We start from the raw sequence: 25,729 nt of genomic DNA, 5'->3' as shown, positions 1-25,729 counted from the left end.
ATTTACATTTAAATCCCTAAAGACTACAATTGAAAACAATAAAATAGTCCTGTCTTTGTTTCACCCAAATGCCTGTTCTTTAGACATGTAAACAATTTAGAATTAAGGAAAATTCTAAAAATGTCTTTTTAGCGCACTCCTTTTTGCTAGTGCTCTTGTAAGACAACCTGGTTGTCCTGTCTTTCCATTCCCCACTTGCCAATCAATTCTGTGATTGGAGTCATGGTTCTTACGTTCACGTCCCTGCTCTAATTGATTACTAGGTGGACATGCTCTAAGTTGAAAGATCAAAAATCTCAATATTTCACATTAAACACTAGAACATTTCGGCTCACAGCATCTGAACTCAAAAGCCACAAATTAGGCATGGTGATCTGAGGAACATGACAAACAAGAAGTAGATGGCGGGGAGGGGTAACCCTATGATGCTTGTAATTGTAAACAGCCATTTATAAGTACCCGTGAAAATGGGTTTGATGAGTTTGACAACCTAATGTATTTGATAAGTTTTTATTGGAAATAGCTAAGAAATCATTGTAATCACTGAAAAATGTTTGTAAACATAAGATGGTATTCAGATTTACAAATGAATAGTAACTTTTTCTTATTACATGTATGTTCAAAGTACAATGTTCCAATTATTTGAAAAACCTGCTGACAGATTTTTCATTCTCTAAAGATGCCAGTTAAATGAAGTTACTATACCTACTTTTTTTTTTTTAAGAAAGGAGTATGCCTGTAACCTTCAAGTAAAGGCTTAACTCATATATCTAGAAAAATTCTTAGAAAAATAATCATAAAATATATTTGCAAATTTCCAAATTTTAGTTTAATCATATTCTATTATAGAAGCACAGATCTCATAAAGAGAGGCAATACATTCCAAGCTTAGAAACAATATTGAAAATTACTCAAAATTATATTGCTAACTCATAATTTTTTATCACTACTTCTAATTCCTTACAACCAATTTTCTTCAGTGCCTCCCTTATCATATATTTGCTTTAAGTACCATTTTTAAAATAAAATTTATATTTAATACCAAATTATTGGATGAGAACAAAATCTCTCATTAGGCACATGGGAAAATGTATCCCCTCTATGCAGCTGTCTGGTGCCTGACACAAACAAAAGCAAAATCATTCCAGAAGGAAAGACCCTCAGTCCAGGGAACACAGCACAGAATTTTTCACAGGTGAAAACCCCACTTAAAATGAATTTACAATCCAAAATTATGAAGCACACAGGAAGCTACCAATAATAAACAAATCTCAGGCAGCACAAGGAAAATCACTTGTAGGTCACCCTGCCTCGTCTCCCTGAACTCGAAGAAATACAGGGACTATAAAATAAGTGTACTTAAAATGCTCAAATATATCCAAGACAAATTTTAAAACATGTAAAAAGAGCAAGACACTATCTTTACAAGGTTGGAGGATAAGTTTTCCAGCAGCGTGAAGAGCATACAGTGTGGCAATCCCGACAGTTGTTCTGATTGGGAACTCGCACTCACAAAATTACGAGGAGAAGGAATTGGGAGGAAGATGACCAAGGCTCTGGTCATCAATTGTTGTGCATTCTGTATTAGTGAGGACTCTTGTTCACAGGTGACGAAAAGATCCCATTTGTTGAGGGAGTGTTTTGTTGTTGGCTCACCTAACCGAGAAAGGCAAGGAGATGGTTGGAAGGACGGGAACCCGACTCCCGTTCTCTCTCCATCTCTCACCGCTGTTGTTTCCTTCTGAATATTTCCTTCTTTCCTAAGCAGACTGGTTTTGTCCAAGAAGTGGAGAGCGTTGCCACTTGCAGTTTTGGCTCAGACCTTTTACTTTTTCTATTCTCTTTTTTAAATTGTGGGGAAATATGCATATAATATTATCATGGTTAATATCAATTAACCATTTGTAAGTATGCAGGTCAGTGACCTTAATTTCATTCACATTGTTGTGTGATCATCACCACTATTCATCTCCAGAACTTTCTCACAAACCCAAACTGAAATTCTGTACCCATTCATAATTTCCCTTCCTCCCTCCCACCAGCCCCTGGTAACCACTATTCTATTCAGCATTCTCCTTTTCTCCAAGATAGAGCTTGACCAGAAGTTACTGTGAGGCCTCAAAGAACTGACTTCTTTGTTTCCTGTATTTGGTAAACCTATGGAACTTTGTAATATCAGATAAGTTTACTAGAGCATCGAGTACATAAGGACTTCCAAACTTTTGCAATAACTTAGATTTCTAAATGTATTATTTGTTTCTTTTATAGGACAACGAAGGTCAAACAGCTCTACATTATGGTAAGATGTTTCTAAATTATTAATAATCATTTGAAACTTGATTTGTTTATCTCAACTTTGTCCAACCCTAAATAGAGCTTAGAAAAATGCCTGGCCACTAGCAGAGAGTCTGTTAACTTTTTTTTTAAAAAATTGATGAGTAACCTCTAAGTTGAAGATATATTAAGATTCAACCCCCCCCCCCCTTTGAAAATGTATTATTTCATTCTTATTCTTGTCAGTGACAACCGAGATGCTAATCATTGTCAATTAGGAGCTAGAACCTTTCCTCCAAGCAGTAGTGTCTTGATGTAGTTGAAGTGAAGAAAAGTAGATTTGATTTTTTAACTCATTTCCCTTACTAACTGATTGGCCTACTTAAGTGATCTTCACTTAAATCATCTATAAAATAGAGGATAATCTATAACATGGAAATAACATAGCCCGTAAGGAGCTACTGGGTAACTTCAGTAAGAAAAAAGATATTGAAGTATTTTGTAAACTGTAAAGTACTAGTAAAAATAGTCTTAACTTTTATTCTATTTGGGTGTGATTATGGTTGAATAAATGACAGCCACTGATACTTAAACTGGAGTAAGGACCAAGCACCTTCAGAGTTTTCGGGAGGGATACATTAGGTGGTTTTGCTGATATGGGCAATCCTAGACCGCCATTGAATACTAAGTGGCCGAGGCCCCTGGACACATTTGTCCACTGCTCAGCATTTGTTTGGACGTCAGGAACCTCACTGTGTTGTCTAGGAGTCTAAACTGTTGGGCTTGCTGTTATGGTAACTGTATTTATCAACCTGATCATGAAGATTGACATGTCACCAAGTGTGCATGTCCCAACTCATTTATGGGTTTCGCTAGTATAACCTGGGCACCAAAACCTACAAGAAAAAGGAAAATTCTGAGTCAATCTCACTTTTGAACATACATGCAAAAATTCTAAAGAAAATATTAGCGAATGAAATCCATCAGTGTATTTTAAATAGAAAGATATATTATAATCAAGTTGAATTTATGTCAGGAATTCAAAGCTGATTTAACATTTTAAAAATTTATTAATGTAATTTGCCACATCAACAAATTAGGTGAAAAATCATACGGTCAAATCAAATGCAGAAAAAGCATTTGAGGAAATTCAACACTCATTCTAAGAAGCAATATGGAAAAGTGATTATGACCTTGGGCTCTTAAGCCAGACTTCTGGATTCAAATTCTAATTCTACTACTGAACTTAGATTATGCAATCTCACTGTACCTGTTTTCTAGTGGTGAAATAGAGATAAAATCTTCAGAGATATGTTATGAGCATATGAGTTAATCCATGTAAAGTACTTAGAATCATGTCTGACACCTGGTATGTACTCTAAATGTTACCTGATATTACTGTTTATGATGAAACTCTTAATAAATTAGAAATGGAAGGAAACTTCCATGCCTGATTAAGTTATGTATCAAAAACCTAGTGCAAACGTTATTATTAAAGATGGAATATTTGAAGCATTTCCTTTAAAATCAGGAACAAGAAAAGGATGCCTATCATAACTATTTCTCTTTAATATTGTATTGGAATTCTAAACTACACAGAAAAGCAAAAGAAATAAAAGGTAGGAGGGATGGATAAAAAGAAACAAAATCATTTTCTAACAATGTATGTAGCTACATAGAAATACAAGAGACTCCACAGTCAGATTATTGAAACTAATAGTACAATGTTTAGCAAGGATGCTGAATACAAGATCAATTATTTAAAATTACATTCTCAAACATTAGTATAAAAAGGTAGAAAATAAAAAAAATTAAAGATACTTTTTGCGATAACAACAAAATTCTAGCACTCGCCTTACCAAAAGATATGCAAAGCCTTCATAGAAAAAAAATCACATTACTATTTTTAAAGACTTTTTTAAAAGACCTAAATAGGAGAAATACTCCATGTTAATGAGTGAGAAGACTCAATATCATAAAAATGGATTCTCCCCAAACTAAACTACAAATTCAGATAATTTTCATAAGCATTCCAGCAGGCTTTTTGTGGCATTTAACAAACTTGTCCTAAAATTTATATGGAAGAACAAAACGGCCAACAATAACTAAGGCACTTTGAAGAAAAATAAGAAAGAGGGACTTGTCCAAATATCAAGATGTTGTTTTAAAGCTACAGTAATGAAGGACGAGGTTGACTTCTGCCGTGACAGAGTGAGAAGCTCCACTGACCTGCTCCCCTGTGAAACTAATGAAACTTATTTTAAAACTACAGCCATTTAAAGCTTCTGGAAATGGTCCTAAGAACAAATAGCAAATGAAGAAACATCCAGTCATGAAAATCTGTGAAAATTTGAAGAGAAGGCATGAGTCTATGGTATTAGATACAAGATGTCTGCCTCCTTTTCCCTTCCCAACATAACAGGGTGGAAACTCCTCCAGAGTGTAGCAGCCAAGAACAGGGGGCTCCCTCTCCTCCTAGCTCCCGGTCAGGGGGCCTTCTTCCTGGGAGGGAAGGACTCCAGTAGTTCTCATCCTGCCTCCAACTATCTTTTACTGGGGCTAAGTCCTGGGCTAATGCAGAGGTAACACACAAAAGTACAAATCATAATTTAAATGATGACGACTACATTAAAATTTTTAATTTCTGTAAAATAAAAGCTATATAAGCAAAGTAAAAATACAGTGCACAGTCTGGGAGAAGGTCTTTAAAATAACTTACATGAGCTCAGTATATGGAATATATCAAAAATACCTCCTACCCAGTCAATAAGAAAGATATGGGTAGTCAGTTCACAAATGGGAAAAGCCAGATAGCCAATAACAAGACAAGATACTCAACCCCACTAACTGTCAAGAACTATGAATAGTCTGGGATTATCCCCTACTCACAGGCTAACAAGTGAGGCTGACAATTGCACAGATGCTGCCAAAGGGCGCAAAACTCCTGGACCAGAGACAAAAGACTGTTGGTAACAGCGTAGCCAGCAGCACAAGCTTCATGTCTGTGTCCTTTTCCCTTGAGTCCACAGGAGCAAAGTAGATCAGAGAAGCGCAGGTAGATCCTGCACGCACAGTGTGTCTGTCATAGCTTCGGAACCTTAAGCTTAGGAAACGCCAGTCTTTTATAATGAGCCGCAGACAAACTTACCTAACCTTTGCCCTGGAGAACGTACTATCTCTATTATTCTGGACAGTAAACAAACCTGCCCTCTATTCTGTTATCCAAGGTTGTGCACTATCCAGACATCCTTGAAAAGATAGTCTGGAACAAAATCTGTCAATATCTCTGCTCATAAGAGGTGCAGAATCACAAAAGGCCCTTGGAGAATTATCTCCCAACAATAATCATGGAATGCAGACTCAAACATTTAGATGTAATTTCACACTGGTCCGATGGGCAACATGTAAACATCTGCAAACGTTAGCATTAGGATGTGGGGCAGTAAGAGCTCTCCTGCATCGCTGGTGAGAATGTCAACTGTTACAAGCACTTTGGAGGTCAGTTTGGCAAGATCAAGTAAGATCTACAGCCCAGCAAGTCTACCTCCAGATATATATACCCTAGAAATACTGTTGGACGTGTATATAAGGAGACAGGATTAGAAACATTTATTACAGCATTATTTGTAATAGCCAAAAATTTGTTTTATCAGCCTTTATTTTCCTCTGTAGACTGTACTTAAAATATTGGTGAATTAAAATGACACATACACACACACACACACACACACACATTTTGTTACCAAATGCTTTTGAAAGATAAACCACTAAAAATGTGCGTATACAGTACAGTGGGAGGTAAAGTAACCTCTAGGCTCCCTCCCATAAACAGCCCTCTAAAGTAGTTATTTTCCCCATTTTATAAAAGAGGAAACCAAAACCCAACCAACTTAAATTTACCTATGGAAACCAGAAATGCAAACCCATATCCCTAGATTTACCAGGAAAGGAGAGAGAAATGAATGCCTTCCCCGTGCCTCCTTCTGCCGCATTCAGGTTTCTCACTCCTCTAACACGTTTCTGTGATAATTCTGTCATAGAGCTCTTCTAACATCACCAAGAGCTGGCCATTCTAAACGCTAAATTTCAACCCAGAAAACTTTCCTTGGTCCCCTCCACAACCATGGCGCAATCTGGGACAACCAGGTGTAAGTGAAACAGAGAATCAGAAAAGAGAAAGAAGAAACTCATCACAGTGCCATGAGGCCGTCAAGTACAAAATTCAGGGCTACCATTTTTCCCAGGTGCCTGGCTTTAAGTGAGCCTTTTCTTTTGCTCCAAAATACTTGCCATGAGGTCCAGCATTGACTCCTCTGCTTAGGAAGACAACCCTGCCCGTGCATCCATGTGCCTATTCTTAATTCCAGCCCCTCATTCCTTCCTGCATCTGCTCGTTCAGACATTTTTTAGTGCCTTTTCTGTGGCATGTGTTGTATTTTCCTTTCGTTTCTCCATCCAGAAACTGTAAAAACATCTTAACCAGACTGAATGTGCCCTTGAGAATGTAGATGAGTCACTCTGTCATTTCTAGTTAACCATTAGGGGTGAATGCCTTTATGGATGTGAGACTGCATCCATTTACGTCTGATAGATGTAAAACGCATTCTAGATAGCAACAGGGTTGGGGTTTTACAAAAGGTCTTTCTGACTGCTTCAAAATAAGTTATATTTTCTTTATATACTGATAAAGATAAAATCTCATAAGATATATTATTAAGTGAAAGGATTAAGGTGAAGAACAATGTATGTAGTGTGCTGCCCTGAATATATCTATACACATTTGCTAGTAAATGCACAAGACATCTCTAGAGGGATACACAAAATGCTAATGTTGGTTAAGGGAAGAGGAACTCAGACAGCTAGAGGGGCCAGAATACAAGCATAGGAGACAATGTTTGTCCTATAAACCCTTTAATAACTTCTGTATCTGGAACCATATGCATATATTACCTGTTTGAAAAATTACATTTAAATTATCTTAAATCTAAATATCATAGTCTCTATAAGTACTGTGAATATGATTTGCCTTCTTAATTGTACTTGATTCATTTTACAAATATTTATTGAGCCCCTACTATTTGCTGAATAAGCTATAACAAACGTCCTTTTTAAGATAAGGGATGCCCCAGACTTTGGGTGTCCTTTACCTCCCGTCCCCTAACCACATGGTAAGTGTGTGAACTAACACTGGATCTAATCTGGGAAAACTATGGGCTTGGGTTTCAATGCCAGCAAACCTGGAAATGATGCTTCTTGAGCCAGAAGCAATAAGGAGTTGGAACTGAGACCCTGTACATAAGCCAGGGCCTTCAAAGAGCTATACCCGCAGTTTAAAAAAAAAAAAAAAAATTACAATAGATCAGAAAAAGTTGTCCCACCTAGTATAAGGAAGGAAGCTTATCTGCCGCAGACCAGAATCTGGGTGGAGGAAAAAAAGCCCCACTTCACCCAAGTTTGGGGTTTAAATTTATACTGTCCTATTGTTTCAGAAACCTTCAGGTAAAGAAATTAACATAGTAAGTGTGCTAGGCTGATTACCCCTGAGGGACCTGGCAGAAGCAAATGCTAAACTTCTCTTAAAGGACACATCCTCAACCAAGACAGCACAAAATTCCTGTAGAAAGAAGCCCTGCTGAAAATGAGCTCACAATCCAAAATTACAAAATACACTTGAGTGTATATCAACAGACATGCTAGATAGAAATTATCAAAATAAATGTATATAAAATCAAGAAATCAAAGACACAAAAACAAGACACTCAAAAAAGGAATAGGCAGGATTGAAAGAGAACCAAATAGAACTTAAATAAATTTTAAAAATATAGAAATCTTACAATGGATAGGTTAAAGTGCAGAATTGGCACAAGTTAAAAAAAAATGGTGAACTGAAAGATAGTTCTAAAAGGTAGCACAGAAAGATGAAGAAATGGAAATATAAAGGATACATTGAGAGTAGAATGAGAACATTCAGCCTTTTTTCATAGGAGTTCCAGAAGGAGAAACTAGGGAAGACTCAATGTTTGAGGATATAGTTACTGATAATTTCCATAATTGATAAAACATTGAAATCTTCAGATTCAGGAATTATAAGATCTGATCAGGATAAGATATTCATCCAATGGAATACTATACAGCAATGAGAAAAAAACTACAACTACATTCAACAACGTGAATGAATCTTTCAAACATACTGTTGAGTTCAAGATGCCAGATACAAAAGCATACATACTATATTCTTCCATTTTTATGAAGGTCAAAAACAGGAAAAACTCATCTCCAGCATTAGTAGACAGGATAATTGTTACCTTGGGGAAGTGAGTAGGTAGCATTTGAAGGAGTTAACAGGACAGGTTCTTCTGAGATGCTAATAATGATCTGATTCTTTTTTAAAAGTATTAATTTATTGGGGAGACATTGGTTAATAAAATTATATAAGTTTCAAGTGTATAATTGTATAATACATCATCTGTATATTGCATTGTGTGTTCACCACCCAAAGTCAGTTTCCCTCCATCACCATATATCACATTTCATCACTTTTACCGTCTTCCCTCTGGTAACCAGAATACTGTGTGTGTGTCTATGAGTTCTTATTTGTTTGTTTGTTGCTTTCAGTTTTACATTGCACATATGATTGAAATCATATGGTTCTTGACTTTTTCCATCTGACTTACTTAGCATGATAATCTCAACATCCATCCATGTTGTCGCAAATGGCACTATTTCATCTTTTCTTGTGGCTGAGTAGTTTTCCATTGTATATATGTACCACGTCTTCTTTATCCAATCATCTATCCAAGGAAATTTTAGTAGTTTCCATGTCTTGGCCACTGTGAATAATGCTACAGTGAATATAGGGGTATATATAGCTTTACAAATTCTCAAATTTTTCAGGTAGTTACCCAGAAGAGGGATTGCTGGGTCACGTGGTAATTCTAGTCTCGTAGGGTTTTCCATAGTGACTGTACCAATTTACATTCTCACCAACAGTTATGAAGGTTTCTTTTTCTCCACAGCCTCTCTTATTTCTTGTCTTGTTCGTAATAGCCATTCTAACATGAGTGAGGTATCTCATTGTGGTTTTGATTTGCATTTCCCTAATAGCTAGTGAAGTTGATCATCTTTTCATATAGCTGTTGGCCTTTTTTATGTCTTCTTGGGAGCAGTGTCTGTTCAGGTCCCCTACCCAGTTTTTAATTGGATTGTTTGGTTTTTTGTTGTTGAGTTGTATGAGTTCTTTATATATTTTGGATATTAGCCACTTATCAGAGGTGTTGTTTGCAAATTGTTGTTTGCAATATCTTCTATTTGCTTGGTTGCCTTTTGTTTTGTTGATGGTTTCTTTTTAGTTTGATATATTCCCATTCACTTATTTTTGCTTTTACTTCCCTTGACTTTGAGGTCAAATTCATAAAATCCTCTCTAAGACCACGGTCCATAAGTTTAATACCTGTGCTTTCTTCTATGTACCTTACTGTTTCAGGTCTTATATTTAGGTCTTCGATCAAATTTGAGTTAATTTTTGTATATGATGACAAATAGCAGTCTAGTTTCATTCTTTTGTCTGCAGCTTTCCAATTTTGCCAGCACCATTTATTGAGGATTCTTTCTTTTCTCCATTATATGTTTTTGGCTCCTTAATCAAAAATTAATTGTCCATGTATATGTGGGTTTATTTCTGGGTTCTCAGTTTTGTTCCATTGGTCTGTGTAGCTGTTTTTCTGCCAATACCATGCTGTTTTGATTATTGTCGCTTTGTAGTATAATTTGAAGTCAGAGTGTGATACCTCCGGCTTTGTTCTTTTTTCTCAGGATTGCTTTGGTTATTCAGGGTTTTTGTGGTCCAGTGATCTGATTCATGATCTATGCATTATTTAGTTACGCAGATAAGCTCATCTTAAGAAAATTTATATACATGATTATGGAACTCTTCTGTATGTATTTTATACTCAAGTAAAAGGTTTACACACAAAAAAAAAAGTTCAGGGGCAGCCAGATGGCTCAGTTGGTTAGAGCGCGAGCTCTGAACAACAGGGTTGCCGGTTCGATTCCCCCATGGGCCAGTAAGCTGCACCCTCCACAACTAGATTAAAGGACAACAACTTGAAGCTGATGGGCCCTGGAGAAACACACTGTTCCCCAATATTCCCCAATAAAAGTTAAAAAAAAAAGAAGAAAACAACGACCAAACCTGGACTGACATAAAGTGGTATTACTGTTTTCATATATATAATCTCTTCACCTTTCCAACAAATGTCTGAGCCAGGCCTCCTTTCCCTCCATTTGCAGGTGAAAGACTGAAGTGCAGAGAGATGAGGTGACCTTGACAGGGTTACAGAAGTTGTAGGTAGCAGAGCCAAGACACTTGTGCAGGTCTTCTGATTCCACTTCCAGTCTTCTTTGGATAGTTTCATAAATAATTGCAGTCCTGGTGTCCTTTTAAAGCAGACATTATTTTGTGGAAAATAATCTCTTCTAGAAATAAAATATATGAATATCCATTATCATTGGTCACCTCAGTAAGTGAGTCAAGACTGTTTTTCAAAACTATTTATGAGTAAACACATAATTCAGTATCTGTGTCTATCAGTGAGCTTTGATATAAAAGTCTTATTTCTGTTCACTGAGAGTTTAAACATTAATAAAAATGATCCCTGATTCAGGAATCCTGCCCAAAATTGATCTAGTAAAACAACCTCTATTTTTATCTCTCAGACTATATGATTCATTGTAGAAAGAACAAACCAAATACCATATATGTTATCATCAAGATAATTAAATGCTTGTACACTTGAAATATATGTAACTTTACTAACAATTGTCACCCCAATAAACTTTAATTTTTAAAAAAAAGGAAAAAAAGATAATTAAATACCAAATAATATCACATTAATAAGAGGTTTTGGCATTACAAATGTATAAAACTAAAGTATTCTGACAACCCAGGTGTCTTTCGTTAAATTAACATTTTAAGTTTAATTAATCACTTATAGGAGGGATTCATTTTCAGTTTGGATTTTTTTAATCAGGTCACTGATTTTTGCCAGTTTTTAAGGTCATCAAAACAGAGTTTGGCATGTAATAATAATAATAATAATAATAATAATTACCATTTATTAAGTGCCTACTATATGCCAGGGAATCTGCTAGGCACGTTTTATCTATTTAGTCACTTAATATTTAACCTTTTTTATTTAATAGGCACTCAATAGCTATTTGTTGATTTTATTTTTTTTTAGGACCCTTAACCTATTCTTGGAACTTTCATAAAACTCTATAGTTAAATCAGTGAGTGCAGACAATGTTGGGGACGTCTTGGGGGTCTTAGCTATTATTTTTTATGAATTACGGTTTGGCTTGACAGCTGTCCTTGTGTTGACAGCTCTTCTGATTATAGCAGTTGTCAAACTCCATCCTTAAGCAGGTTGTAAATCCTGACTTCTTCCGATTAAAACTGGGTCAGAGCCAATGGCAGGTTAACTAGAGGCCAGTATTCTACTGTACATTCTTACTAGTTCATTCTAAATGGGCTTTGCATAGCAATATACTAAAACCCCCATTTGCCTCTATTTTCCTTTGAATCTTTGAATCTTCAGATATCAGTCCCCCTGTTATTTTGTGATTAAACATGGTCCTTGCTGAAGAGTATATTAGTATAAGTGTGGTCTTCCTTGTAAATGGCCTGTTAGCCTTCCCCTCCTCTCCCTCCACTGGGAATGCTCACATCATTGCATCTGTGTCTCCCTGGGGAAATCAAGGCTTTTCCTTGCACGTGCAGTCATGTGATTTCAGAGTGGGCAGACTTTGTATCCTCATGAGCCCTCGGTCTTCCACGTAAAGCACCATCTGTTCTGTTCCTTCCACGCTGTTACAGGGCAGTGGGAGGAGGCATTAGACTGAAAATAAATAAAATAAAAAAAGAAAGAAATTCATCATCAAAACCCTGAGGATTAATGGAGTCAGAAGCCTCACTGCTCTGAATGAAAATTCATCTTCACCTGTGCCAGTGTCAGGCTGCTTCTGTGGCACTTGACAAATAGAGGTTCCCAGGGTGCCATAAATTCAGCAACTGTTCTAATCCCTACAGACTTGCTCAGGCTTTTCCGAGATGGGCTTATGACTGTTTTTGTATTTCCAGTACATTGTGGGCACCAATACATCCCCTTGCTAATTGGGTAAAATGTTAGCCCCCTTTCCTTCTCACCCCACTCTCATCTTCTTTGCTTTTGTCCATTTTGAGGGGGTGGGCAGCTCACCCAGCTCTGAAAGATGACTCTGCCTCGTGAATTGTGCTTCACTGAAGATGCCAAAGGCAGAGAAATCAATTAACTAATGAATTTTGAGCAAATACTAAGTTCCCAGCACTGTGCTAGATGGAAAGGAGAGTATAAAAAGGCATAAAATCAAGTAGCTCACCATCTAATTGGGGGTTCAAAGCCTATTTTTAAAAAACTGTTTGTTCGGCACCTGTGTGTGCCAGTTGGCTCTGTGCTAAACGTAAGCATGGCAGGTGCCTGTCAACAGTGAGTCTCCCAGAGCTGGTGCCACCAGGCCCTCCTGGTACCAGGGTCAGAATCACCTGTGTGCTCTCCCCATCCTGGAAATCAGTCTCTTCTCTTCTCTTCTCTCTTCTCTCTTCTCTCTTCTCTCTTCTCTCTTCTCTCTTCTCTCTTCTCTCTTCTCTCTTCTCTCTTCTCCTCTCCTCTCCTCTCCTCTCCTCTCTTCCTTTTTGTCTCAACTACAACTTCCCGATGGCCTACGCTCTCACATCAGTCTGTCTTTGCATGAACCCCAAGCCTTTGTTAATAAAACTCCTTTCCTTCTGGATACCATATTCCTTACTCTGAAATACTGTTTTGCAACCATTAAATTCCAAATTTAAATCTCACTTTACAGTTAGACTTGAGCTAAAATTTTATTTACATTTGTTAGATTGGAGGGGATTGTTATACAGCCCCGTTAGCCTTTTCTCTGCTGGTCGGCTAGTCCTCTAGATGTGGAACTTAAAAATTTAAGCTCCGTTCCTGGGTTAGTACTCATAGATTATATCATCTCTCACTGTTTGAGAGGTCACTGCATCATACAGCATATATGAAATTAATGCCTCTTTGTCTGAGATGGCCCGCTTAGCGTTTTCAGCCAGAGTGCACATCTACTTAACCTTGATCTTCATGCTTAGTAGTCTCAAGTGTTGGGTTAGATTTGCGCTAAGTGTGGCCTGACAGATCATGCTAGTTATTATCCTGTATTACAGATTTATACACTGGGAAATGTATTCCTCTGATACTGCTTTAAAAGTTCCAATTTTAAAAACCTAACCAAATGTTTCTCACAATAAGTTGAGACTGATAGCTGCGGCAAAAGTTAAATGATTATTTCTCAAAATATAAATGTCATGCAGCTAGTTCTAGGCAGAATAAATATCTTCTTCTCACAGCTACTTGATACTGGGCAATTTGTCTTTCACTTTGTTATATCTTGTAAGAAACTGTCTTCCATTGGGATCTAATTTGGTGTACACTGATCCATGGTGGAACCTTTCAGAAATGTAAAATAAAAGTGTTCGTTATATTATTTGGGGGGCTAATTTTAAATTCTCAAGGGGATGTTATACTCCTAAACACTTTCCGTTGAATCCTGGGCCTTGGTAAAGGTATGTGGTGTCCACCTTCCTCCCTGTCAGTTGCATACCCCAAAATATGATCTCAACCCGTCAATGCCTGTGCCAGAATTGAAATAGGCAGTTATTGCCTTTCTCTGCCTTTCTGCTACTTTCTATTCATTCATTCATCAAATATTAGTTTAACATTTATAATTTTAGTAGCCTTCTAAGAAATCCCACACCACTGAAGGTAGAGATAGGGTTCCCAGGTGATCTGATTTTAGCTCAGAAGAATTTCTGCCCTCCACCTCTGTTCCTTTAGAACCACCTCTGAGCCTGTGCTATGGTGGATTAGAGGGGATGGGTAATGTAAAGGGTCACCAAAACTGTCCCAAGTTCATAACTCATCACAACCCAGGTTGGGCTGTTGGCTCTGTGCCCACTTCACAGCACATAACCAGGGATCCCGGAGCTGGAAGAAGCCCTCAGTGGAGTGAAGACGGTCAGGGGAGCCAGTGAAACGACTTCGCCCTCACCTGAGTGCCAACGGAGAGCAAAAGAGGAAATGTCATGCAAATCATTTTAAACCAGACTCCTGGAGAGTTCTGCTTCCATTTAGCACCCAGCGAAGAAAACTGGATTCCAAAGGGTGACAAGTGCCTACAAGACACACAAACTGTTTCACCTTCAGTGGAGCATCCGAGGAATAGGCAGCCACCAAAACAGTAGATAAGAGGAAAACCACTAAAATTAACAAATCCTTAACGTGAACTAGTGTGGCATTTTAAAATAACTCAAACCCAAGAAGAATCCTCACTCAAGTGCTCTCTTTCATTAACTGATGCTCTTAAGAGACATTGAGAACAGAGAGAGCCCTCCTCAGTGGCGCAGAGGCATGAAACTTTACCACTTTACTGGACCCTTATTTCATGTGAAGCAAAATCTTAAACCATGGGGGAAAGAGCAAGACATTTCTGTCCTCTTCTCCTCCTGTCCCTGGGCCCAGGCAGATACCCACTGCTGTTGGAAGAGGAGTAAAGGAAAAATCTGTTTACCTCCAGGGAGGGACAGGGGACCCCTGGGCTCAGGACTCTGTATTGACACAAAGCAGAGGTCTCTTATCACCCACAACACTCCAACCCTAGTGCGGCTGCTGACTAGATTGCTCAGCACCCATACTCATGGCATAATTAAGAAGAGGCATAATTTCTAGGGGTAAATAGTATTATTTACCCTCCCCTGTCCTACACACAATGGTATGCATTCAGTCAAAAAATATGAGACACAAAAATGCAAGGAAAAAAATGACCCATTGTCAAGCACTAAATCACTAATTGCAAGAGCAAGTAGATAAAAATTCAGCAATGATATGAAAGACTTGAGCAGTACTGCTAATCAACTTGACTTAATTGACATCTATAGACCATTCCACCTGATAAACAGAATAAACGTTATTTCAAGCACACATGGAACACTTGGCCAAGATGACACCCTATTCTAGATGATAAGACAAACCTCAACAAATGTAAAAGAAATCTTACAAAGTTTGCTTGGTGACCACCACAGAATTAAATTAGAAATCAATAACAGACACATATCTGGAAAATCCTCCCTTGTAAGAAACTTAAACATACTTCTAAATAATGCATAGGTCAAAGAAGAAATTTCAGGGGGAATTAAAAAATATATTTTGAATTGAATGAATATGAACACCCTATCAAAATCTGTGGGATGTAGCTAAAAGCAGTGCTTAAAGGGAAATTAAATGTTTTTATTAGAAAAGAAGAAAGATTTCAAATCAGTGATTTAGGATTCTACCTCTAAAAAAATTGGAAAAAGAAGAGCAAATTAAGCCCAAGATAAGCATAGGAATACAATAATAAAGAAGAGAGCAGAAATCCTTGAAATAGAAAACCAAAATCAATGAGAAAATTATTGAAAACCTTTGAGAAAGGGTCAATAGAACTGAAAAACCTCAAACCAGACAATTAAAAAAAAAAAAAAAGAGGAAAAACAAATTACCAATTTCAGGAATGAAAGAGAAATATCAACAGATTCTACAGATATTATGAAGCAAATAAGGCAGCATTATGAACAGTTTTATACCAATAAATTAGATAACTTAGAGGAAATGGACAAATTTCTGAAAAGGCACAAACTATCAAGTTTGTCTGAGAAAGAAATAGGTAACTTTTACATAGCCCTGTATTTATTAAAGATGTTGAAAAATTTTCCCACAACAAAATCTTTAGGCCCTGATTACTTCATTGGTGAATTCTAATTCTACTAAATGTTTAAGGAAGAAATAAGGCCGATTCTACACACAAACTTTTTCAGAAAATAAAATATGAGAGAACATTGCCCACCTCATTCTATGAAGTCGACATTACCCTACAACCAAAACCAAAAAAAGACTCGAGAAGAAAAGAAAACTACAGGCCAGTATCTCTCATGAATATAGATGCAAAAATCTTTAGTAAAATGTTAGCAAATTGAGCCCAGCAATATACAAAAAGGATAAAAAAGCACAATCGAATGTGTTTATTGCAAGAATGCAAGGTTAGTTCAGCAATTGAAAATCATTGTATTTTACCATATCAAACAGATCAAACCCAAGCCCAAAATATATGATCATCTCCACATGTGTAGAAAAAGCAGTTGAAAAATTCAACCTCCCTTCATGATTTAAACACACACACACACACACACACACACACAACAACAACAACAACAACAACAACAAAATAGGAATAGAAGGGAGGTTCCTCAAACTGAGGCTATTGATAGCTAACATCATGTCAGTGGTGAAAGACTGAATGCTTTCCTTCTGCTGGGACCGTGACAAAGACGTCCATTCTCTCCACTGTGATTCAGCATGGAACTGGCAGTTCTAGGCAGTGCAGTCAGCAAACAAAAGAAATAAAAGGTATATACATTGAAAAGGAAGAAGTCAAACTTCCTTTAGTCAGAGATGACATGACCACCTATGTAGAAAACCCCAAAGAATCTATTTTTTTTAAAAAAACTAGTAGAATAAGTGAGTTCTGCAAGTTTCCAGGACGCAAAAATCAATACATAAAAGTCAACCATTTTCCTATACACTTGTAACAAAACAATTGGAAATTGAAAGTTAAAAACACAAAGTCAACATACAAATATCAATTGTTTTTTCTTTACACTTGCAGTGAACCAATTAGAAATTGAAATTTTCAAGAAATACCAGTTACGGTAGCCTCAAAAAACATGAAATTCATAGGGATAAAATACGTGCACAATTTATATGCCAAAAATTCCCAAACATTGCTGAGAGAAATTAAGGAAAATCTAAGTAACTGGAGAGAGATACTATTGTTTGTGGATCAGAAGACTCAGGATTCTTAAGATATCCACTCTCCCCAAATTGAGCTATAAATTCAATGAAATTCCAATCAAAAATTCCAGCAGGATTTTTTGTAAAAATTTGCAAGCTGATTCTAAAAGTTATATGGAAAAGCAAAGGACACAGAGTAGCCAAAACAACTTTGAAAAAGAACAAAGTTAGAGGACCTACCCTGTGTTCAAGACTTACTATAAAGTTACAGAAACCAAGACAATGTGGTATTGCTATAAGGATGTAGATCAATGAAACATGATAAATAACCTAGAAAGACCAAATATTAGAACAAGGTACTCCTTGTGCTCTTATCACTTAGGAAGTTACAAGGGTTGTAGGAGTTCTGTTCTGAGAACTGGGTACAGAGACCAATGTATATTTTTTCTATTTCCCACTTTCTCATTATCAGCATCTCCTACCAGAGTGGTACATTTGTTAGAATTGATAAACCTATGTTGACATATCATAATTATATCATAATCAGCCAAAGTTTATATTACTGTTCACTCCTGGCATTGGACATTCTGTGGACAAATGTAAAATGACATGTATCCATCATTATGTTATCATACAAGTTCTTTAATAGATATAGCCCTATTCAGATTGCATATTTCTTGTATGAGTTTCGGCAAATTGTGTCTTTCAAGGAATTGGTCCATCTCATCTAAGTTATCGTATTTGTGGGCACAGAGTTGTTCGTAGTATTCCTTTATTGTTCCTTTGTCCATTAAACCTGTAGTGATGTCCGCTCTTTCATTTCTGATATCAGTACAGTAGTCCCCCCTTATCCATGGTTTCGCCTTCTGAGATTTCAGTTACCCACGGTGTGAAAATATTCAGTGGAAAATTCCAGAAATGAACAATTCCTAAGTTTTAAATTGTGTGCCATTCTGAGTAGCATAGTGAAATCTTGCGCCATCCTGCTCCATCCCACATGGGACATCAACCACCCCTTTGTGCAGTGTGTCCCGCACCCATTAGTCACTTAGAAGCTGTCTTGGTTATCGAGAGAGAGAGACCACATTCACATAATTTTTATTACAATATATTGTTATAGTCTTTTATTAGTTATTGTTGTTAATCTCTTACTGTGCCTAATTTATAAATTAAACTTTGTCATAGGTATGAGTGTATAGGAAGAAACCTAGTATGTATGTATGTGTGTGTATATATATATATATATATATATATATATATATATTTAGGGTTTGATGCTATTTGTGATTTCAGACATCCACTGGGGGTCTTGGTATGTAACCCCCTCAGATAAGAGGGACTGTAATATGTATCTGTTCTCTTTTTTTCTTTTTTTTTTTTTAGTTAGCCTGGCTAGAGGCTTATTGATCTCATTGACTTTCGAAGAATGAGCTTTTGGTTTGGTTGATTTTTTTTCTGTTGATTTCCTGTTTTCAATTTCATTAATTTCTGTTATAATTCATATTATTCCTTCTGCTTACTTTAGATTTAACTTGCTCTTCTTTTTCTGGTTTCCTAAGGTGGAAATTTAGATTATTGATTTTATATCTTTCTCCTTTTCTAATATATGCATTCAGTGCTATAAATTTTTCTCTAAACATTGCTTTCAGCGCATCCCACAAATTTTCATAAGTTGTGTTTACATTTTTGTTTAGTTCAAAATACTTTTTAATTTCTCCTGAGATTTTTTTCATCCCATGTGTTATTACTTACTATATAAACTTAACTATAAAGCTACAAAAATCAAAACAATGGTATAAGGGTAGATGTATATAGATCAATGAAACATGGTAGATCACCTAGAAAAAATGGTTAATTGATTTTTGACAAAAATACCAAGGCAATGGAAGAAAGGATAGTCTATTTAAAAGATGTTACTGGAATAGTTGAGTATACACAAAGGAAAAACAAAAACGAACCTCAGCCTTTCCTTAACTTGAAATGGATCAGTGACCTATAGGTAAGAACTGAAACTATAAAGAAATAGAAGAAAGTCTTTGTCATCTTGAAATACACAAAGGTTTCTTATAGGAAGAAAGGTGTCTATAGCACACAAAAAAGCACAAACCATAAAAAAAACAAATTGAGCTTCATTCAAAATTTAAAACTTTCACTCTTCAAAAGACACACTTAAAAAAATTAAAGACAAGTCACAGGCTGGGAAAAAATATTTATAAAACATATATTTGGGGCGGGGGAAACTTGTAACCAGAATATATAAAGAATAATTCCTACTTTGTGAGAAGACAACCCAATTAATAAATGGACAAAAACTTGAACGGATAAATCATAAAAGATAGATAGATGGTTGGCAAATAAGTGCATTAAAAGATGTTCATCATTAGATGTTAGGGACGTGCAAATTAAAAAGCCACGCTAAGAAGACTTGACTATGTTCTTTATTGTACCTATGTACTATGACTATTATAACCTGTCCAGTAGTAAGCTGACTGGAATGGCGAAAAAGAATTTTAATGATAATAACAAGTGCTGACCAGGATGCGAAGCAACTGGAATTCCCACTATAACTCGTGGGAATGCAAACTTTGGAAGTTTGGTACTTTCTTATACAGTTAAATATTCACTTGCCGCATGACTCAGCAATCCCACTCCTAGATATTTACCCAAAAGATATGAAGACGTAAAAGGTCCTCACAAAGACATGTGTCCAGGTGTTCACAGGATCTTTATTCATATGGTCAAAAAAGGGAAGCAACACAGATGTCTACATACGTCCGTATAAGGGAATACTGCTCAGCGATAAAAGGGAAGGAATACTCGTACTTGCAGCAGCGTGGCTGAATCGCGAAAGCATTTTGCTAAGTGGAGAGGCCAGGCACAAAAGACTGTATGCTCTGTGATTTCTGTTTCTGGGGAAGGCAAAACTAGAAATCAAGTCAGTGGTTGTTGCCAGGGGTGTAGGTGGGGGGAGAGGGTTGACAGCAGAGAGGCGGACGGGAACTTTTGGGGTGATGGAAATGTCCTCTATTTCTGTTGTGGTGGTAGTTACACAAGTAGGTACATTTGTCAGGGCTCAGAAATTTTATAAAGAGTGAATATTATCTTAATAAACTGTGAGGGGGAAATGAAGAAAAAAACAGGTTATCTTGCTTTATATGTTAATTGGCACAATCCAAAGTAGATGAATGTAAATTGTAGTAAAAAATACAAGTAGAAATTTAATAACTGGTATTAACAGTTTTTGCCTCTTAAGCTTTTTGTTTCCCAACCACATAAATGTGTCTAACAGTTAAGGACCCCATTAAGAATTTTCAATAATCCACATGTCTTTTCACACATGTTTCTCTAGCTTGGTAAGGGAGACTACCTTAGGTCGGTAGCTCTTTGGCCAGCATGGTTATGTAATATACGTAAATATGTTTAACAGAGTATCCAGAGAAAGTGCTAAAAAGCCTGAGGCCAAAATATGTCTTCAGAAAGTCACCCAGTTTATATAATCAAGGTAGCAATGTGTATGGCACACCTCCCTGCTGAACTTATCATGTAGATATCCTCTAGCACCATGTATTTAACATGCCCAAGGTTACTTCTCCCCCCTGTTTCTGTTCCCCCAAAAACCTCCTGTTCTTCCTTCTTCTGGTTCCTTATTCTGGAGATAATGTCACCAACATCTGTTGGTCCCCAAGACTGGAAACACAGATGTCTTCTTTGTCCCATTGTTCTTTTAGGTTGATTTGTGAAAGCTTTTTAAATATTAAGGATATTAGCTCCTGTCTGTCTTGTGTATGCAAATGTCTCCCAGTTTATGGTTAACCTTTGCATATAGTAATTGTGTGTGTGGTATAGATGTTTTAAATTTTCATGTGTTCAAATTTATAAATTTTAGGTTTCTATACCAATTTATCAGTAATTTTCTTTATGGTGTCAGGATTTCATATCAAGTGTAGAAATATTCAGGTCATTTTATTCAGTGAGCATGATCACAGGCCAGTGAGCTTTTCAAAAACCTATAAAAATATTTTAAACCTGAAAGAAATTATTTCTTGTTCCAGAAAACAAAAGGAAAATTGCAAATATAAATAAGCTAAATGTTTAAGTGTCTATAAATATAACATTGTATCACCTTCATTGTTAAATTTAATGTTCACAAACATGTGAAGTCCATTGCTGTGTCCTACCTGCTTGAATTTCAGCGACTTTCTTACTCAGTCCCTTCTTCATCTTCCTGCTGACACTGGCTTATTTCAAGCCCCCTAAAGAACTAACTACCACAGTCTCCTAATTGCTCTACTGCCACAGATTTCTAGGCTCTCCAGGTCACTCTTTATAGACTTGCCATCCGAACACAGGGGCCAAACTGTGCCCCTCCCGTCCTCATGAATGCCGAACTTCTTAGGATGGGATGGAAGGCTCTCTGCAGTTTCACCGAAATCCATCCTCTCTGCTTTTGACCCTTGTTTCTCTGAGGGCGGCCAGTTCTCTCAGCATTCATTCCCTGTGCTCCCAGGCCTCTGGTAGCGCTGTTTCCTCACTCCGCTCGGCCTTGCTTTCTCAGTTCACCTGGAATTTTACTCTGTCCTTCAAAACTCAGCCTACATAAGACCTACTTGTGTTTTTCCTGATTCTTCAACTTCCTCTCCCTCCACACCCGCCTTTGCAGTGTGCGAGTGTGTGTGTGTGTGTGTGTGTGTGTGTGTGTGTCTGCCTCAGTACTTATTCATTCTTTTGTGTTAGACTTGCTGAATTACATATTAGTCTCCCAGCTGTTTTATAAGTTCCCCAGAGCAGAAATCATACCTGTATCCTTGATAGGACTGACACAGTGTGTAGTCAATAAAATACTCACTGAATCAAGCTTCTTATCTATCCTTCCTTCTTTCCTTCTTTTAACCTTTTGTTGTTGCTGTGGTGGAATATACTACAAAAGACTAATAAAATGTGCATGAGGAGTTTAAGATGTAGCTTTAAAATAGTGGACCCACTACCTAGCTTAAACAGACCGTTGCCAGTGCCGTGAAAAGCCCGTGCACACCTCCCACTCACGCGGCCTCCCCTACGCTGTCCCTCCCGCAGGCTCGCACTCTCCCGGATTCTGTAGTCAGGATTTCCCTTATAGTTTCACTGCATATTTGTGTCTCTGAACAACGGTGTTCTCTTTGTATGTTTTTCAAATTTTGTTTAAATGGAATCACACTGTGTGTATTCTTCTGATTTGCTTTTTTCCTTCAACATAATGTTCTGGAGATAAACTCATGTTGTGTGAAGTTCATTCATTTGCAACATTATATGGCATTTCATTGTAGAAGTAAACAGTATTTTATTTGTCCATGTTATTCTGAATGGGCATTTGGGTTGTTTACATTTGGGGTCGGTTATGAACAGTGCTTGTACATGCTTGCCAGTGCCTCATGGAGAGCACACGCAGAAGTTTCTGTAGAGTGTATGGCTGGAAGTAGAATTGCTGAGTTGGAGCGTGTGCATTTGTCTGGGTTTAACGTGTAATGCCACGTTGTTGTCCATCGTGACCACACCAGTGTACACTCTCCACAGTCGAGAGGGGCCTGTCCCTTGCTCTGTCCTCGGTGCTTGGTATTGTCTGAGTTGTTCATTTTCACCTGTCTAGTGGGTATGAAATGGTATCTCCTGGTTTTAATTTTCGCTTTCCCGATTACTAATGGGGTTGCTCGTCTTTTCACATGTTTATTGCCAGTTACGTCTCATTTTGTGTGAAATGCCTGTTTTTGTCGTAAGCCCGGTTGTCTCAGCGCCACCTAATTAATGGATCTTTGTTTCCTCACTGACCCGCGATTTATGATCAGCATTGTTATAAATCCAGTTTCCATAGATGTGCAAACTGGGTGGCTCTCTGTTCTAACCCTTTTTGGTCCGTTTGTCCATCCTGGGAGCAATACCACACCATCTTCATCATGAGTCTTGATACCTATAGGTCCTGTTCCCCTCCCAGTTCCCTGTTGTGATTGGTGTCATTCATTATTTAGGGAAATAAAAGATTATGTAGAGGGATGGGCTGATGACTAGGCCAGCCTTTTTATTTTTCATTTACAAATTTTCAACCAGTTAGTTACCCACTTACCCCTCTTCAAAGACAAAACATAATCTTTTCTTTGACATTTACGATATGTTTAGCTTTTTGACCTAGCCATAAACCTGTCATTATTCTAATCGAAGTACAGTAGATGTTTAAACACTCTGTTTGTTCTTTCCCTTCATCTATCCTTCAAAACAGAATCCGAAAGCCTCACAATTTAAAAGTGTCCTTGGTTTGTTTGCTTCCAGGCAACCAAAAAAAAAGTGAATTTGATTTTCCTAACACTCGTAAGTCCACTGGATTGACACAGTTCTCGTTAGGAAGCCGGATCCCTCCCGCCGCTGTGAGGGTTCTCAGTGTTCAGGAGTCCTTATTTCTTAGCACTTGCCCTTCCTGCGGAAGCCTAGTGTCCCTTTGTCTCCAAGTAACCTTGTTTCCATATTTGTCAATTTCCCTGTTAGCTGCTGCCTGTGAGTTTTTGGACATCGTGGAGCTGCTGCTCCAGTCTGGCGCTGACCCCACGCTCCGAGACCAGGACGGCTGCCTGCCGGAGGAGGTGACAGGCTGCAAGGCCGTGTCTTTGGTGTTGCAGCAGCACACGACTGGCAAGGCTTAATCAAAAGACTGGCAAGCCACAGTCTGTAGCAGCATAGGGCTTCTGTGATGGAAGAAAATGGCAAAAATAATACTTCTTTTACCACCCATCTTTGGTGTACACTGGCTAATAAAATCATTTCTGAGGAACGGGGATTTTGAAGTCTCAGTGATTTTTTCTCCTTGCATACGTTCCGGCAAGTATGGTTTTGGTGATGAACATGTGTGCTGTGTATAATACAAGCCAATTCTGCTGAGCATGCGCGAAATTCATCACTGCTCTCGATGGTGGGGAGAGGAGGAGGCAGGTCGTGTTTCATAATATTAAACATGGCTGCTCTTTTAAGAAACATACAGCAGCGAAATACGACTGACAGCACTACACTGACAGTGAGGGAAAGTCTCGTGAAATCCCAGTATGTGGGGATCAAATGATCTTGGGGCACTGTGTACAGCGGGTCTGAGCAGGGAGCTAACGTGTCTGTTCCTGTGGCAGACACAATTGGGAAGGTAGAGTAGGAGAGGGGTGTTAAGAAAAAGAAAGCAAAAGAGCGAAAGGGCAGAATTCTGTCACATAGCGATATAGAAGTCAGAGGAACAACCAGAAATACTAAAACCCTCAAAACCTTTGGCATTTTAGAATAGGATTCAGCAACCTCACTCTAGGATTAAAAAAACAGATTCCAGAAAATTCACGAGTTAGGTTAGGGTTTCTTAAAATCACCTTCACACAATGAAGAGGAATTTCTCTAGGGCCCTTCCAGTTGGCTCTAAGGTCGCATATGGAACAGTTTGTATACAAGCCCAGGCCTGAACTGTTAGGCCTGTTTGGGTCTAATATGAAATAGCCGTAATGACCCAATTCTTAGGTGTGATTGAAGTTATTTCTGGATACCAGGAGAGCTTCTATTTTTTATTCAAAACATCAACAAGTACGTCACAGTTTTTATTTAAAGGACAGACAAGTATGCCACTGTTGAAACTGGCTCCCTACATTTTCCCTTTGAGCTTCAAGAACTCCATCTGGGGAATTCCGTGACTTTTCTCATTCTCTAAGGAAAGTGGATAGTTGTCACAGGAAGAGAAATGAAGTAAGAAGTAAATTGAAATGCAAAGATGATGACTTAAAAGATAATTTTGCCAACGTGTCACTATTAAGGTAACGAGCGATAAAGTTGCTCGGTGGGGCCCTCAACAACAGACACGAATTTCAGTAGCTCGAGCTAGCTTGTGCTTCCGGGACAAGTCCCTTTAGAGCAGAAATGAGGCATGTTAATGTTGCTTACTTTCTACCCCAACTTCTTCTTTTCTGAGATGTAAACCAAACCATTGCCAAGACTATTCATTGTTTAACTGTGTGTGGAGGTGGCGTGCATGTTAGTACATGCTGAAATGTTATGTAATTCTAGTGGAGTCTTCTCTTCATTATCTCTTCTTTTCCCACAGCCCAGCTACATTGCAACCTACTGTTTAGCTAAACTCTCATGTTCCACATTGATTGAATGTGTTTTACGAAACATTATTCATTAGTTACAGTAAGAGTGACCAAGATGTTACTGCAGCTTTTAATTGATGGTACAGTTGACCTTGAACAACACAGATCTGAACTGTGCGGGTCCACTTATACGTGCGCTGTTGTTTTTTTCAATAAATACTGTAAATGTATTTTCTCTTCCTTATGATTTTCTTAATAACATTTTCTTTTCTCTAACTTACTCTATTGTAAGAATATAGTATGTGATCCATATAACACAAAAATATGTGTTCATCAACTGTTTATGTTATTAGTAAGGTTTCTGGTCAATAGTAGGCTATTAGTAGTTAAGTTTTTAGAGCAGTCAAAGTTATACTCAGATTTTCAACTGCACGGGGCAGTTGGCACCCCTAATCCCCCCACCCC

The 25,729-nt window shown here is 37.6% G+C and overlaps 1 protein-coding gene across 1 annotated transcript in view; it reads left to right on the top strand.

The window, feature by feature from the left end:
• Positions 1-23,985, top strand: part of ACBD6 (acyl-CoA binding domain containing 6) — a 142,345-nt gene extending 118,360 nt beyond the window's left edge. Inside the window, exons 7-8 of the mRNA XM_019733268.3 lie at positions 2,269-2,299; positions 23,697-23,985. Of these exons, the coding sequence (XP_019588827.2) occupies positions 2,269-2,299; positions 23,697-23,851 (186 nt within the window). The 3' untranslated portion in view covers positions 23,852-23,985. The remainder of the gene's footprint in view (positions 1-2,268; positions 2,300-23,696) is intronic.
• Positions 23,986-25,729: the final 1,744 nt, after the last annotated feature.

The sequence above is a fragment of the Rhinolophus sinicus genome, chromosome 11 (genome assembly GCF_057876585.1).
Source record: "Rhinolophus sinicus isolate RSI-liver-muscle chromosome 11, RSI-T2T, whole genome shotgun sequence".
NCBI classification, from domain to species: Eukaryota; Metazoa; Chordata; class Mammalia; order Chiroptera; family Rhinolophidae; genus Rhinolophus; species Rhinolophus sinicus.
Note: the sequence above shows the minus strand (reverse complement) of the source record. Positions and strands in the feature narration are given on the sequence as shown.